Source organism: Cavia porcellus, unplaced genomic scaffold (assembly GCF_034190915.1).
Source record: "Cavia porcellus strain 051 isolate PalLab524CR breed Dunkin Hartley unplaced genomic scaffold, mCavPor4.1 scaffold_3, whole genome shotgun sequence".
NCBI classification, from domain to species: domain Eukaryota; kingdom Metazoa; phylum Chordata; class Mammalia; order Rodentia; family Caviidae; genus Cavia; species Cavia porcellus.
The window spans coordinates 12,127,502-12,142,268 of NW_026947486.1; the positions used below are offsets into that span (position 1 = coordinate 12,127,502).

Below are 14,767 nucleotides of genomic sequence, written 5' to 3' on the forward strand. Positions count from 1 at the left end.
AGATAAATGTTGACAAGCTGGACAATTTTCTTATGAATCTCATGAATCATTCAGATTCATTTTTCTTCATAAGTCAGCACTGACCAGATAGGTTAATGTTCACTTGAACCTATTATTAGCTGGAGCATGAATTTTACCTGATGGGAAAAGCATTTTGGAGGGAGACTTGGACCTGCAGGCTGGCTTCACACTGGTTCAGAACCTACTTTGTCACATTTCATACTGAAAGTGTAGATCCAGGATAGTGATTCCTGGCTACTATAAGTGTGCAGGGTGCGCTGCTCAGATGTATACAGGCCTTCTGAGTTACCACGAAGAAAGGGCCCTATGGGGCTTGTGGGGAAGGGGACTTTGCCCAGGGCTAGAGCCGAGGCCCACAGCCCTTAGCTCAGTCCTGTCATGAAAGAGACTGTGTAGCTAGGGGCAATGCACTGGCCCATGACAAAATGTGGCACTGAAGAGAGGACTTCTAGGGCTCCTTTCAGTTCCCTCCCAAGGCACAGCAAAGTTCTAACTATGTAAGTTCTTTGCATAGAGATGCTTCGGAGCTGTAACCCCAGGAGGTCCAGTAGATTCTGCTAGGCGATTACTGCTTCAGCTTGTCCCCTGGGAGGACACAGCAGTTGTGGAGTTTATACATGACCCTTCAAGGACATAGCCTAACACATCTAGGTACCCAATCCACAAGTGACTGACATGTGTGTGGGGTAAACACTTTGTTGTTTTTAAATAAGAACTTTATACAAGTATTTTGTTACTGATGTATTTTGCTTTGTAATGGTCTTTAAATTTGTTTCTTTTCTCCTATTCCTATTGTTTTGGCTTCTAGTTGGCTTATGGTAATAATGATTGGACTGGTTCCTTGCCTCCAGTTTTGCTGCTTTCCAATCTACACTCCACCCTGCTATTGGAATGATCTTTCAGAAATGCAAATCCCATCACTGCCTTGCTCGAAACCCTTCAAAGGGCGCTGTTGATCTTGACATAAATGTAGGCTCCTGGGCATGAAGGTCAGGTCTCTTCCTCATAAGCTGGGCCATGCTTAACTTCTTCAGAGTCCTTCTGTTTGTCCTCCTCAGGGACTAGTCTCACTGAACTATTTCTAGTTCTGGAAAGGGCTGGGTTCTTCTTGGCTTCCTGGCCTTTTTACTTGCCTCTCTCTTTGCCTGGGCCTCCCTTTCCCTATTCTTTTTTCTTGGCTGAGTAATCCTGCAGAAGTCAGTCCTAATATTCTTTTCTCTGGAAAGTTCTTTGGGAGCCCCAAGGCCCTTTCGTGAACTCTTGAAGTCCCCATTCCTAAGTACACAGATATGTAAGGGACAAATTTGATGCTAAAGGTTTGGAGTTTTGAGTGTAAGCTGTACTTTAACTAGGATTCTATTTCTGAATTTTGGTTCTAAAGTATCTTCTGGCAGATATTAAGGGATCCTTGTCTACTGTCTTATCTGTCCATCAAAATTCTCTCTCTCTCTCTCTCTCTCTCTCTCTCTCTGAGGGTCTAAGGATTGAACTCAGGGCCTTGGCACTGAACTACATCCCTGCCACTTAGAATTTTTTTAAAACATTTTGAGACAGTGTCTTGTTAAGTTCTTAAATGGCTCAGGCTGGGTTTGAACTTGTAATCTTCCCACCTCAGCTTCTCAGAGCACTGGGATTACAGGCCAGTATGGTGGATCCATTAAAGTTCTTTAATTATTAAAGTCATAGGCTCTGAGTCCCTTGTAAGAAAGCTCTTTAAGCTTGCACACATCTACTTTTGAAACAGGTAACTGGCAATTTCTTTGCCAATCCTTTCATGACTAATGACTTTAGCGAGAGACAGACATCATGAAAAAACCCATATATAACTCAACAGGGCTAAACAAAAATCCTTTTTGTCAAAATTTTCTTGAGTCTCTTTTCCTTACTTTGTGTGCTCAAGCATCAGACAGCTACAAGGTCATTTGGGATATAAAACTTTCTCATCCTTTCACCCCCATACACGCACACATACCTGCCCACAGCCAGCCTTTGGGCAACTGAAATGGGGGAAAATCCTACTTGCATGTTCCTAAAGCATCTTTCTGAGTGCCAGATGGATGTCTCCACAGCTTCCATGCTGAACAGAACTCAGAGATGATAAAGTAGAGAATGACAACCTAGCTGTGAAATGTTTTCTCTGTTCGTGACCAACCTGCCAGCTACACAATCTTTTGAATGCTTTCTGTTGCAGCCCTCTAGGACGTTATAACGCCAGCACTGGCATGTATACTCAGTCTGCACCCATACCACGTGAGGGTCACCTGCATTTACTATAGAAACAACCAACCAAGGCCATGTTTGTCACATTGCCAAATGCCTCTTGTGGCTAAGAATCTGTTATAGGACATTATTCTGCCCTGCCTTTGCCCTTGGTTGCTGGGAAGTTCAGAGACACATTTAACTTTATTATAGTAACTAGAGTAGCTCCCATTGTTAGCATAGTTACTTCATCCTCCTTCTCATGGCTTTGATTTTCTGTTCCTATCCTGCATTATTATATTGTCCAAAATTCTAAGATGCCTCAAATTCTGACAGAATTTCATGTCCAATAGGCCTCACATCTTCAGCAGTCACCACACATTTCCTCATTTGGTCCTGAAAGCCTCTGTCCCCACACTCTGCTTTCCTCATGGCTTTCAAATGGGTGCCATTTTGGGTGCACTTTCAGCTTGGCTGAGGTTCAGAGTCATTTCAGGGACAGAAGTGGAACTGCTCACAGAATTCCTCTCTCTCAGGCAGTTAACAGCTCACTTAAAGATGAACTCTGAGCCCTCTTCCTCAAGATGAGACACAAATGTGTTAACAGTCGCAGGCAAACCTCTCTTTCTGAACCTCAGAGAAGTTCAGAGAAACAGAGGCAGAGAGACAGAGAAAGAGACAAAAGTGTGGAAGAGAGAGCACAAGCGAGCACATATATGCACACTCACACTCTACAAAGATCACTGAAAACATGCAAGATTGAAACAAAGTAACATTAATTTAACAGTTAACTTTTTAGTTTTCTTTTGTAGAGATAAATTGATTTTCTGGCTCATCTATGTATGTCTAAGAATTAATTTCAGTTAGCATCTTCAAGGAATTAAAAACTCATTTTACCCAAGAATAATGCAGATAAGACTAACCTAGTTTGCGAAGTTAAAAAGTACACAAGGGTAGGCAGCTGAGTCATTCTGTACAAAAAATCTAATGGTTTAAGGATGAGTACAGTAACTCCAGAAAGCAAACAAACTTAACAAAATGGCCTCTGGCTTACAACCTGGCTTTTCTCCCCGCAGTGCTGGAGACAGACTCCAGGGCCTCCTGCATGCTAGGCAAGCGCTCTACCACAGCTCTCCCTCCAGGCTCTTGTTTTGAAGTACTATGAGATTCCAACAAGGCTGGAAGCTACCTCTTAATGATGACCTTTCCCTTTGTGGGCAAAACCAAAACTACTCCTATTCTGCTACTGTAAACTTTTTTTTAACAGTACCAATGGATTACATATACAACTCTTACATTAAGCCCTGATTATATGCTGGAGCCACTACAGTTTCAGCTTTAATGGCACAGATTAACTTCTAAGCCATAACTTCATTTCCATTAGAAATAGGTCATATGGTAGTCATGGCAAACCTTTAAGAGACAGAGTGTCCAAACTGTAATCCAAAACCCACTTACTTATTGCAAAGTGCCAACACTGCAATTAAACCTGAATACTGAGGTTTTAGTTTAGGAAAAATAAACCTGTTCTCTGATGCTTGGCTGCTGGGGCAACTTGCTTGCATGCTGACAGGGTCTGTATGCCTACTGGGGCACATATGCTGTAAGCTCACCATCACTGTTCTACAGTTTTGCTTAGTGTCATTGCCTCATATACTTTTATAAACATTTTTAGAAATTGAGATTTAAACTGTACTACTACATACAGGGTGGACCATATTGAGGATGTTCCAAAGATGCCCACTGTACAATGGTATAGTGAAAGAAGACTGGGCCTTATTATTATAACACAGTTGAAGTACAAACTCACTTTTAATTGGCTGTAAAGTTCTGGCCAAGTCACAATTAAGTTAATCCTTGGTTTCTTCAACTATGGAAGTAGATACTGATTTCTATCTATCTCATTAGGGTTACAAAGTTTAGGTAGTAGTAGTGCTTGGTAAAACATAAAGCACTACATTCTATTATTATTTTAGAAGAAGCTAAGTTACTAATCATACTAAGTTGTTCTAGCTTACTGTCTTTAACAGGGCCCTCTAGGTTTAAAGTTGAACGACATCTTATTAGCATCATTAGAGATTTGGCTTTAAGTGTCTACAGTAAGTTAAGATGACTCTAAGTAACAGACATGCACTAGGTGAACTGAACACCAGCATCAGGTGGTCTTTCTATGGTCTACATGTGTGCAAATGGCCCCAGCTGTGGTAGAGGTGAGAGGATTTAAAATAACGCCACAGATGCTTTCCTTATTATGAGCTGTTTCTGATAAACAGGGAGGAAGGAATTTCACCTCACAGCTTCATGGCATTTGCAGCTCTTGGCACAGTGCTTGGGATATAAATGCTTATTACAAGTTTGTTGAATCAATCTGTGAGGCATGGTAGAGTAGCTAACCTAATGAGCTGGGGCAGGAAAGGGTATGGGGAAAAATGTCCTAGACAGAGCCTCCCTGGAATAATAAGGTTCTGTCTGACAGGAAGTCACGCTGTCATGCATGACCATGAGCATCCTGAAAGCAGGACTTGTGTGAGCCCTAAACAGAGTGGGCTGAGGATAGAGGCCCAAGGGTGAAGCTCCTTGGTGCAGACTCTGTGGGCATCCTGACTGTACTATTGTACACAATGGTCAGTGTGTGACCAGGGCTGGGTATGAGTCTGGACTGGGCAAGACAGCCTGGGACCAGCCCAGCCAGAGGAGCAGGTCTTGTGCCATCCTGGTTCCCAGGACTACTGGCCCAAAGGGGGTCAGGTGGAGACCAGGATGCCTATGGCCTGTCCTCAGGAGTCAGTGGACTTGAGATCACAGTTCTGAGAGGTGAGGACACAGGAAGCAGGGGAGAAGAGTGCAGGTGAGCTCATCCAGCCATTAGGGGAGCAGAGACAGTGTGGCCAGCTGGGGTGAGGAGGTAGTCTGGGGCCAAGTGCAATGGTGAAAGGAACTGCTGTGGCTGTCCTGATGAGCCTGAGAGAAGGGTCTCCCACTCAGCAATGCAGAGCAATGCATGGCTATGCAAGGGTAAAGGGACAGGGAGAGCTGGACTCTTATGAGTGGAGCGGTAGCAGCAGCAGCAGCGTTGGTGGTGGTGGTGGCAGCAGTACTGGTGACAGCAGCAGCAGCAGCGGGTAAGGCAGAAAGCCCTTGAGAGTGGACTTAGGTAATGCAGAGGGGTCTTTGGAGCCCTGCAGCCAGCATACTGCTAGAGACATTACTACCAGCAGAAAACGACGTTCAGGTGAAGACCAGTGTGGAACCCAAGGAGAGGATGTCGAAGACCAGGACCAGGATTGAGACCTTGCCTCTAGCCACCCCTGGCCAGAAGATTTTTCCAATCCCTAGTAAGGAGGGATTAGTAGTTAAACAAAAATCAATCTGCATTACACATCATCATATTTAGTTCTATATAGGTTTAAGTTAACTGCTAGGTAAAGTACCCTATAGTGTTTACCCTCTCTAGCCCCTGAACCAGATCCTTGTGTGGTTTCCAATGCTCCAAGTTCAAGACCTTATTGGGTGCTGTAAAATGGAAAGAGATGAATGTGCTGCCCATGAGTTAGGATCTTGGAGCTCAGAAACTAAGGTTTCAGGCCCCAGATCATATGAACCTGGTTATGCAGGCTCTGTGTTTGCTTTGGGATGAGTAGGGGACCGAGTCTCATATGGTTTCCCTTGAACAGGGATTTGCCTTGCTTGAGATGGCCAGGTAAGCCTCTGATTAAATAGCTTGCTTGAGGGGACAGATGGTGTACTGATTTTATTCTAAGTAATAAGAGATTTAGGGGACAGATCAGTCTTAGAAATATCAAACTCGGGAATCTCAAAGGTGCTTACAACATCTCCTGTAACCTCAGATGTTTACATTTCCCAAGTCTTTCCTACTGGGCTCTAAGTGCTCAGACAAGAAAAAATACCTTGTTAGCATTCCCCTTGCCCCGTTTTTTGCAGTACTGCAGATGGAACCCAGGGCTTTGTGCATGCTAAGCCCCTTATTAACCCCTGAGTTACACCTGTGTTCCTTTGCTGTCAAATCTTCAGTTTTCTATTTTTCAAATTTTATTAACTCCTATTGTTTCTCTCATAACACTTACTTACAAATCACTTAATCATCTCTGAATCCCTCTGAGTTTTCTCCAAGTTTCCCATATCTTTCCTAGTTTTATCTTGAGGTCAGGGAACATCCTTAGGTATGGAAATGGCACAGGTTGAGAGTCACCTGTCTCTCCATCCCTGTTTCATCTGACATTTGGGTTCATTTACACCTACCTTCTAAAAAGCTAGTAAAGTGTCTCAGTTTCTTGCTGGTGATTTTATGCTGGCAGATGCTCTGATGCAATAGCATGAGTGACTGTTTTGATAAAAAAGTGCCAGAGTCTCATCTTGAGGTCAGATGATTATAGGATTTCTGGCAGGCATAGACCCAATCAGATACTTTAGAGAGCTTCTGAGTATAATATACCTCATAAGAGAATAATCTGCTTTTAAAATACATGTTGTGTGCACTGAGTCCAGCGATTAGTCAGTTTGCATTCCAGACTGTTTATAAACCAATAGAGTCTTGACTATTGATACTCTGCCATAGCTTATGGAATTACTATACAGTCCATGACTTTCTTATAGTACTTTTGATTTCACAATCTGAGCTATCAGCATACAGGTAGCACGGAAGCATGGAAGGGGTTTGAGGTGGTGGGGCAGTACCTGAGGCTCCACATCCAGGATTGCAATCAGCCCCTGCTCGTGGATCTTCCGAATGGTCTCCAGTTTTGTCCCATACATTGCGTCCTCATGGCTGCCGTACTCCAAGTACTCATTATTTGAGATGTCTTGCATCATTTGGTCATGAGATACAAAGTAATAATTTTTTCCATTTTCTTCATCTTTCTTTGGAGGTCTTGTTGTATCTGCAAAATTGCATGTCACAAAAAGTTTAAAACATTGAACCAATAAGCTTATATTCTTAATGGACCTAATCCAAACTCAAACTCTTCTTAAAAGCTGCAGATTTTTGAGTGTGTGTCTCACGCCCGCATTTCCAGCCCCAGCAGCTTGGCAGAACCAAATTCTACAAACTGTTTGTTTGTGCACATCAGACCACAGCAGCCAAATCAGTTGTTTGGTTTGGTAAATATTTCAGTGTTTTGAAATATATTTCATTCTTTCTGGGTCAATACAAGAGAAAGACATGGAATGACCCAAGATTAACACAACTTAATGTAGTTTCAGCTTGAGGAGAGGGAAGAAAAAAGAATAAAAAATGGAAAACTACAAATGGTTATTTAAATGACAGTCTCACTAGCCACATTTCAATGGCTGAATGGTCACATGGGCCTAATGGCTACTGTACTGGACAGTACAGATACCAAATGCTATCATCAGAGAAAGTTCTACTAGATGTCACTAATCTATTATGTCTTACATAAGGAGAATGTTAGACTACAGCCAAAGGTTCACTATGATAAAAACACAATGACCTTAGCAAGGCATGGCCATACTTGTTGTGGAAGACCTAAACCAGAGGTGGAAAACTAGCTAAAAATGGCCTGCTGTCGTCAAATTTTATTAGAATAATGTCAGGAGTATTTGTTTATATTTTGTCTTCTATGGTTGCTTTTATACTACAGTGGCAAAGCTGAATAGTCGGGACAGAGACTGCTGGCTTTCAAAGTTTCAAATGTGTACTATTTTTTTTTTCAGAAGTGGTTTGCCAACCCCTGACCTAAATGGGTATATACTAAAGCACTGGTGGTTAACATATGGCATGCCTACCACAGTGAGATGTTTGTATCATTGAAAGCTCTAAAAAGTTTGCCATCATTATACTAACGTATAAACCAATGTGCAAAACACACTTTTGGAAATGGTTTTCTAGGCGAGCCATGAGCATTGGTTTTAAATTTCTCTCCTTTTCTCTTTTTTCCTTTTCTCTGTTTTGTTCTTTCCCTCTTTCAGTTTCTTTCTTCCCTCCTTCCTCATGTGAGAACAAATTTATGCTTTTCTTTGCTGCATATGAGGCTCCAATCCAATGGGAGAATTCCTCCTTTCCTGCGAGACCATTAGAACTGCCAAGAATCATGGACATTAAAATGTGGGTAAATGAGCATGTCCCACCGGTTTGAATCACTGATGCTATATGCATGACTATCACATTGGGTGGCTTGTACCACTGATGGCACACACAGTTACAATCATTTTTATTGGTCTTTTTGCTAATGAAATTAAATCTGCTTCCTGGCAGTATGAATTATAGTCTTGTTATGAACACTGTTAAAGAAGAACTCTTTCTCTAGGAACATCAAAAGTTGAAGAAAGTTATTATATATTGATGGTGAACTATTTTCAGTCACCACGGTAGTTAAACATATGCTATATATATACATTTGGGGTTAAATATTTCAGGATTAGGCATCATTGATGTTAACAAAGGTAAGGTTTAAAATCTAGTTAACTGGCCACTTACTAACATAGACATAGAGAGAGGAAGAGGGACAGGCAGAGAGGGAGAGAGTGAAAATTTTACCTAAGCTTGCAGTACTCATAATCTAATCATAAGGATACTTAAAAGAATATTTGAAAACGTTTTACTAGAAAACTCCAGTAACTCCAATTGCAATGACACTTAATAAACTTTTCTTGTGTAGATAGGAGTAAGCTTATGAAGCCTCCTGAGGCTTTGAGGTATACAGAAAGTGGTGGTGACCTTGCTTTAGGAAGGAGCCAAACCTGATGTTTTCTCCTATTGCTCTTTTCATTTTCCTTTAGTTCTTCCCATTTGAGCAAAGCTCTAACTGCCAGAGAGCTTTTGGGATCAAAGTGCTAAAACTTTAATACAATAATTAAAGTAGTAAAATGAGAGTTGTAAGAAGGCTACTACTTATCCAACATCTGCTAAGTGCTTCATATACATGCTCTGGAGTTTTCTTTACAATTGAGAGACTACTTTAGAGGACATGAGTTAAGAATAAGACATAGGAAGGTAAGGGGAATTAAAAATCTTATAGATCTGAAATTCTTTATAGTAAACAACTGATAGCACATTGACTGGGTTTTAAAAGTGCTACAAAATCAACAATTTAGACAATAAGGGAAATACTGTTGAATCAGGGAAAATGATACAACTGTTAAAACTTATTTTTCTTAAGAATAAATCTTCTACGTAAAGTTTATGGGGTACTGTTGGAAAAATTAGGTTACAGACACAATGGACAAGTCTAATGTTACTAAAAACCACCGCAAATAACACAAACATGCTATACAAAGATTTGTTTTAAGAGAAACCTAGGAGGGTATCTATCATTGGAAAACTGAGGTTGGAATTATTATTAACCAATTTTCTTTGTTGTGCTTTTTTGGATATTATAAATTTTCTACGATGAACAGTTATTACTTATGTAATGAGAAACACTATTGGACTGTCATATTAAAAAGTAACAGAAAAACGAATTAAAAGAGATTAAACCATTGCTCACGTGGAATAGGGTACGCAAACCGATCCGGGTGCTTTGTGATGAGGGTGTTTTTTATGTGTCTTCTCCCAACACCATGTGCACCTATGTCATTTTTTGAAAAGAATGTTAAAATTGACAACTGTTAATAATGTTTCCAAGATGTTTTGAAGCTAAGAATAAGCAAATGATTTATATATTCAAACTTACCTAATAAGACTAGTGTTTTCCTTTTGAATGCTGGAAGTTTTACTACTTCTTCATATGTGACAAGATCTAATTGATCAAACACTAAAATGCAAAGATTTAGAAGAAAGGTAAATTTGTGGAATGGAGATTTCATGTAGGTAAATTGTAATTTTACTGAAACTAGGTTATATTAAAACTATGTCTTTAAAAATATAAATCCAACTTATGATACATGGCTTATAGGTAATTTAAGCCATATAGCCCTTAGGGAGAGAATTTCAATTTTAAGCCCATGAAAATGCACTTTAGAACTAGGGGCATCCAAAGATATGTTGAGTACATGCATAAAGTCCAGTTCTAAAGGATACTACATAACTTTTCATGCAGTATCCAACATATGAATTCATTCAAAACCACATGCTGTTCATAATTTTACATTTCTAAGAAATCGGCAATACTAAAAAAAGAAAAAGTCTATAGACAGTGACCACATGAATAGCGCATGAATACAACTAAAGCCAACTAAGAGATGGGCCAGCTTGATCCCTTTAGAGATGGATGAGAAATATATGGTCAGCTGGCTTTGAACGTCATGGTTCTTTCTTTTAACAGAGTTGATGAAGGTAGCATGCTATAAAGGGAAGTTCTGTAACTGTTTCACAGGCTTTTAAAGCAGCATCTCAAAAGTTTTATTGTGACCCAGATACCCATTCTATGGAAGTGTGGGGTGCATAAGTAGAGGAACATGCTCCCCTGGCCCTGAAGCTATGTCAGTCCTTACGTAGGAAGCTCTGTGTGATAAATCAGGATGGACAGGATGGAAAGAACACGAAGGAGAGTCTGAACCTTTGCAAAAGAGGAGTTTTCTAATTGTTACAGACTGGGAAGAAATACTTTAAAAATACTGTTTTCTGAAACCATCCTCTTAACAACGGAAAAACAACTACAGAAACAATTTCAGGCGATGTGTAAAAGTTTTCTGAGTGGATGACCATTCCTGTCGAATTTCAACATGGTCCGATTCTCCCACACACTTGAAATTCTCGTAAGAAGGTTAAAATCACGTATCCATGTTTACTAAATTTTAAAAACATGGTCATATGCAAATGTTGCCAGGCATGCACTGAAGTTTCTATTTAAAATACAGAATTAGCCCTGGATTTTAGATGGTTTGAAATAAATTCAGTAAAACTGATGCCATGGTGCCACAAGGAATCTGGGATGCTTTGGTTAGTTGTTACAAGAGCTTTTGCTCTCTGAGACAGTATGGTAAAATGATTTTATCAGCTTAGCCCTTAATATTTGTGATTTGCCCAATAGCAAAGAATCTTAAAATGCAACATAAGATACTCTGGAATGCAACAGATCAGAAACAAATGAACAAAAAGCATCAAATATTCTCAAAAAATTATTTATTTATTTATTTGGCTTTTAAAGACAGGGTGTTGCTATGTAGTTTCGGCTGGCCTTGAACTCACTATGTAGCCCAGCTGGCCTTGAACTAATGGTGATCCTCCTGCCTCAGTCTCCTGAGTGCTGGGATTACAGATGAAAAAAATATATGAAAAGAAGTATGATATGTTAAAATAAGGGTGAGTGCATATTAATGGGTAACTTGATTCCGGAAAGGTTGACTAAAAGTCTTTACAGCATATTTTCACAAAATAGCTAAAACCAGACAGATGTTTTCTGTGTTCAGAATGGCTCACTCATAAAATTAAAATGAATATGAGGCTCTCTGCAGTAGAACTATTGGGTTATGTTGCAGTGGTAATGAAGTGATGAGAGTCGCAAAAATAAAAGGGGTGCTTATGGAATTGCTTTTTGTACCTACTGCCCTCTGAATATTTCCATCAAGAAAAACATGCTTATGAGAGAAGTACACCAACAAGCTGATATGTTTTTATATACAGAAATAATCAAGCATCTCATAAAAGAGCAAGATGATGATGACACAAGCATTCTGAATGGTACACACATCCTTTCCATCTAGAGCCTTAACTTTAGTACTTCAGTCCTACTGAATTGACTTTTTCTTTCTTTTTTTTTTGAGTTAGTGGGGATTGAATCTTAGCCCTACCACTGAGCTACATTCCTAGTGTAAGACTTGTCATTTTTGAAAAACATATAAGAATGAGTTAGATATCAACAATCAACAACATAAATGAATGAACAGATATGTTAAACATGGGTATCTTAACCAGGAATGAGCAACATTAAGACGTTACTTGGTCTAAATGAGACTGCCACATGGTTGTAGGGTTATGAAACAATGAAAAGGGATATTTTAAAATAAGAGATACAAGAAAGTTAGGAGAGTACTTAAAGACTGAATTTTAAAGGTTTTAAGTTGCTTGCTGATAAAAAAGGACTTAATAAAATGAAACCGTCAAAACACAGAGGCATAGTCATTCAACAGGTTACTTACATGCACAGAGGCCATTGGGAGTGAGACAGCATGAAAAATGTACAGGGGTCATTGAAATATGGCTTTTCATTTATTAGTAAAATAAAAGTATAATATGCACAAAATAAACTTTATCATGCAATATTCTAAACACAAGGCAAATAAATAACATTAAGAAACAAACTCACTTTAATAAAAATTCAATTATATCCTTATATAAAAGCCAATGGATTTTATATACTAGCATATACATGTATGTAGAAATTTCATGTGGGGATTTACAAAAAAATCCTCTTCAGAGAGCACAGGTATAGAAACATTTTGATTTTTACTTTGTACTTTTCTCTACTGTTTGTAATTTCTAGTCGTTTGTGCCTATTACTTTCATTATTATTATTTTTTGCAGTGCTGGGGATAGAACCCAGGCCCTCACACAGAAGCACTCTACCACTGAGCTCCACCTCCAGGTCTACTTGTATTATTTTAAAAAAAATAAAATTCCAACAGGACAGTGAGGTTCTGGCTCACTTTTTAGATTAAAAAAATTTTGTTTTGTGGTACTGGGCCTTTACACTGAGTTATATCCCCATCTTTTTAAAATTTTGAGATAGGGTCTTGCTAAGTCACTAAGTTGCCCAGCCTGAACTCAGATTTGTGATCTTCCTGCCTGAACCTCCCAGAGTGTTGGGATGACAACCTGGACCATAAGCCTGGCTTGGGCCATTTTTTGTGTTTTAGAGTTCTTTGTTCTCAAGAAAAAAAGAACAGGATAGGTTTTAAAACTCAAAAGTATTTTCATATTAAGCATAATTTAAACACACCTATGAATGGTTGTAGATAAATTGTTATGTATGTCTACAAATAGAATATTTTGGAATATTTAAATATTACTGCTTAGGGCTCTAACATTTAAAAAATGAATTAATGAAGACTTTCTCATTAAAAAAATTACATTTGTAAGTTAATCTAAAACTGACTTTTGGAAATCCTGGTGCTAAGGAATATCAGTGCTTTAAGAGTACAGTTCTAACAGCACAATAGTACTTTCTATACCAAGTGCGTGTGGCTTTTACATGTTGTAGAAAATGTATTTGTTGTGAATACCATATACATCATAATCAAATGTATTCCCAAAGATTCAGAAATAGTGTCTGGTACAGTTTGATTATATTTCTTTGATTTTCTGGCAACATTCTAGACACTTCTGTTAAGTATTTACATAAATGTTTCCTGGTTGAATTTTTTCCATAAAAAGTTAACACTGAATCCTTGTCTCATTTTGAAAAGCTGAGTTCTTCAAAATACTGCAAAAGCCTCCAAATAAAAAGGGGATTGTACACTGGCAGTACAGGGCCACAGAGTGTAAAATCGATGCCTGTGTTGGGCAGGTAGCTAATCTGGTTGAATGAAGTGAACCAGACACAAAAAAAGGGTGGTGGGGATGGTGGGTCCTGGAGAATGAAGGTCCATCATAATGGGATATGAATAGCCCAGAGTCCCTGTGAAAGGAAGTGGCTCAGTGTTGCCACATTCTCTATTCTTTCAAAGGAAGTCTGAAACTCAGAGTTTTATATTAAATTATCTGACTTTCAAATAGGATAATACATAAAATTATTATTTGCCACACTGCGGATTGGACCCTGGGCCTTGCACATGCTAAGCAAGCACTCTACCACTGAGCTACATTCCAGGCCATTCTGTATTTCTATTTTGAGGCAGAGCCTTACTAAATTGCTCATGCTGGTCCCAAACTTACGCTCCTCCTGCCTCAACCTCCTGAGTAGCTGGGATTTCAGGTAAATGCCACTGTGCCTGGGTATACAATTATTTTAAACATTGTGTATGTATATGTGTATGTTTATATAATTTACTTAGGGGTCAAATTTGGCTAATAGCTTGCCACAGAATTCTGCTTTAACTAGATATGTGAAATTTCCTAGTGATAGGAATTGAAATAATTAATTATGGTATTAATGTTTCTATAAGTTCTAGGTATTGACAAAGTTTCCATCCTTTGTTTTTACCACAAATACAATCCACTACATGATTTGATAATAAGGTTTAGATCTTGCCATTAATATATGATGAATTCTTCAAGATTTGGAACAGGATACAAAACATATGGCTTTATTTTAATTTACTATGCACCACACGAAGATCAAAAAGCATACTATATTTTATAACCAACTTCGGAAATAGCCAGAAAAATCCTTTGGAAATATGATTTGAGCCCATCTGGCTAGTTCTTGGCATGAAAGACTATGACATTTTCAAGCTTTCAAAGCACCTGTCTTGGGGCTGGGGATTTAGCTCAGCGGCATAAGCGCCTGCCTTGCAAGCAGGCAGTCGTGAGTTCGATCCCTGGTACCGATAAAAATGAAAAAAAAAAAAAAAAAAGCACCTGTCTTGCTGATAGAAGTCAATGGTATAGGGTTTCTCACTTTTAGAGCAATTCTTTACATGGACAATTCTGTCAGAATGACATTGTATGCTAGCTAAAAGAGAACAGCTG

The 14,767-nt window shown here is 39.1% G+C and overlaps 1 protein-coding gene across 14 annotated transcripts in view; it reads right to left on the minus strand.

Moving 5' to 3' along the window:
- The window catches only part of Cask (calcium/calmodulin dependent serine protein kinase), a 379,314-nt gene that overhangs the window by 9,623 nt on the left and 354,924 nt on the right, over nucleotides 1–14,767 (minus strand). For 9 of the 14 annotated variants that reach the window (XM_013151955.3, XM_063245744.1, XM_063245742.1 and 6 more), the window contains 3 exons: nucleotides 9,870–9,950; nucleotides 9,684–9,764; nucleotides 6,916–7,118 (listed from right to left, as the gene is read on the minus strand). In XM_013151955.3, coding sequence (XP_013007409.1) covers nucleotides 6,916–7,118; nucleotides 9,684–9,764; nucleotides 9,870–9,950 — 365 coding nt within the window. The remainder of the gene's footprint in view (nucleotides 1–6,915; nucleotides 7,119–9,683; nucleotides 9,765–9,869; nucleotides 9,951–14,767) is intronic. The other 5 variants (XM_013151957.3, XM_003469430.5, XM_063245741.1 and 2 more) reach the window with 1 other exon arrangement.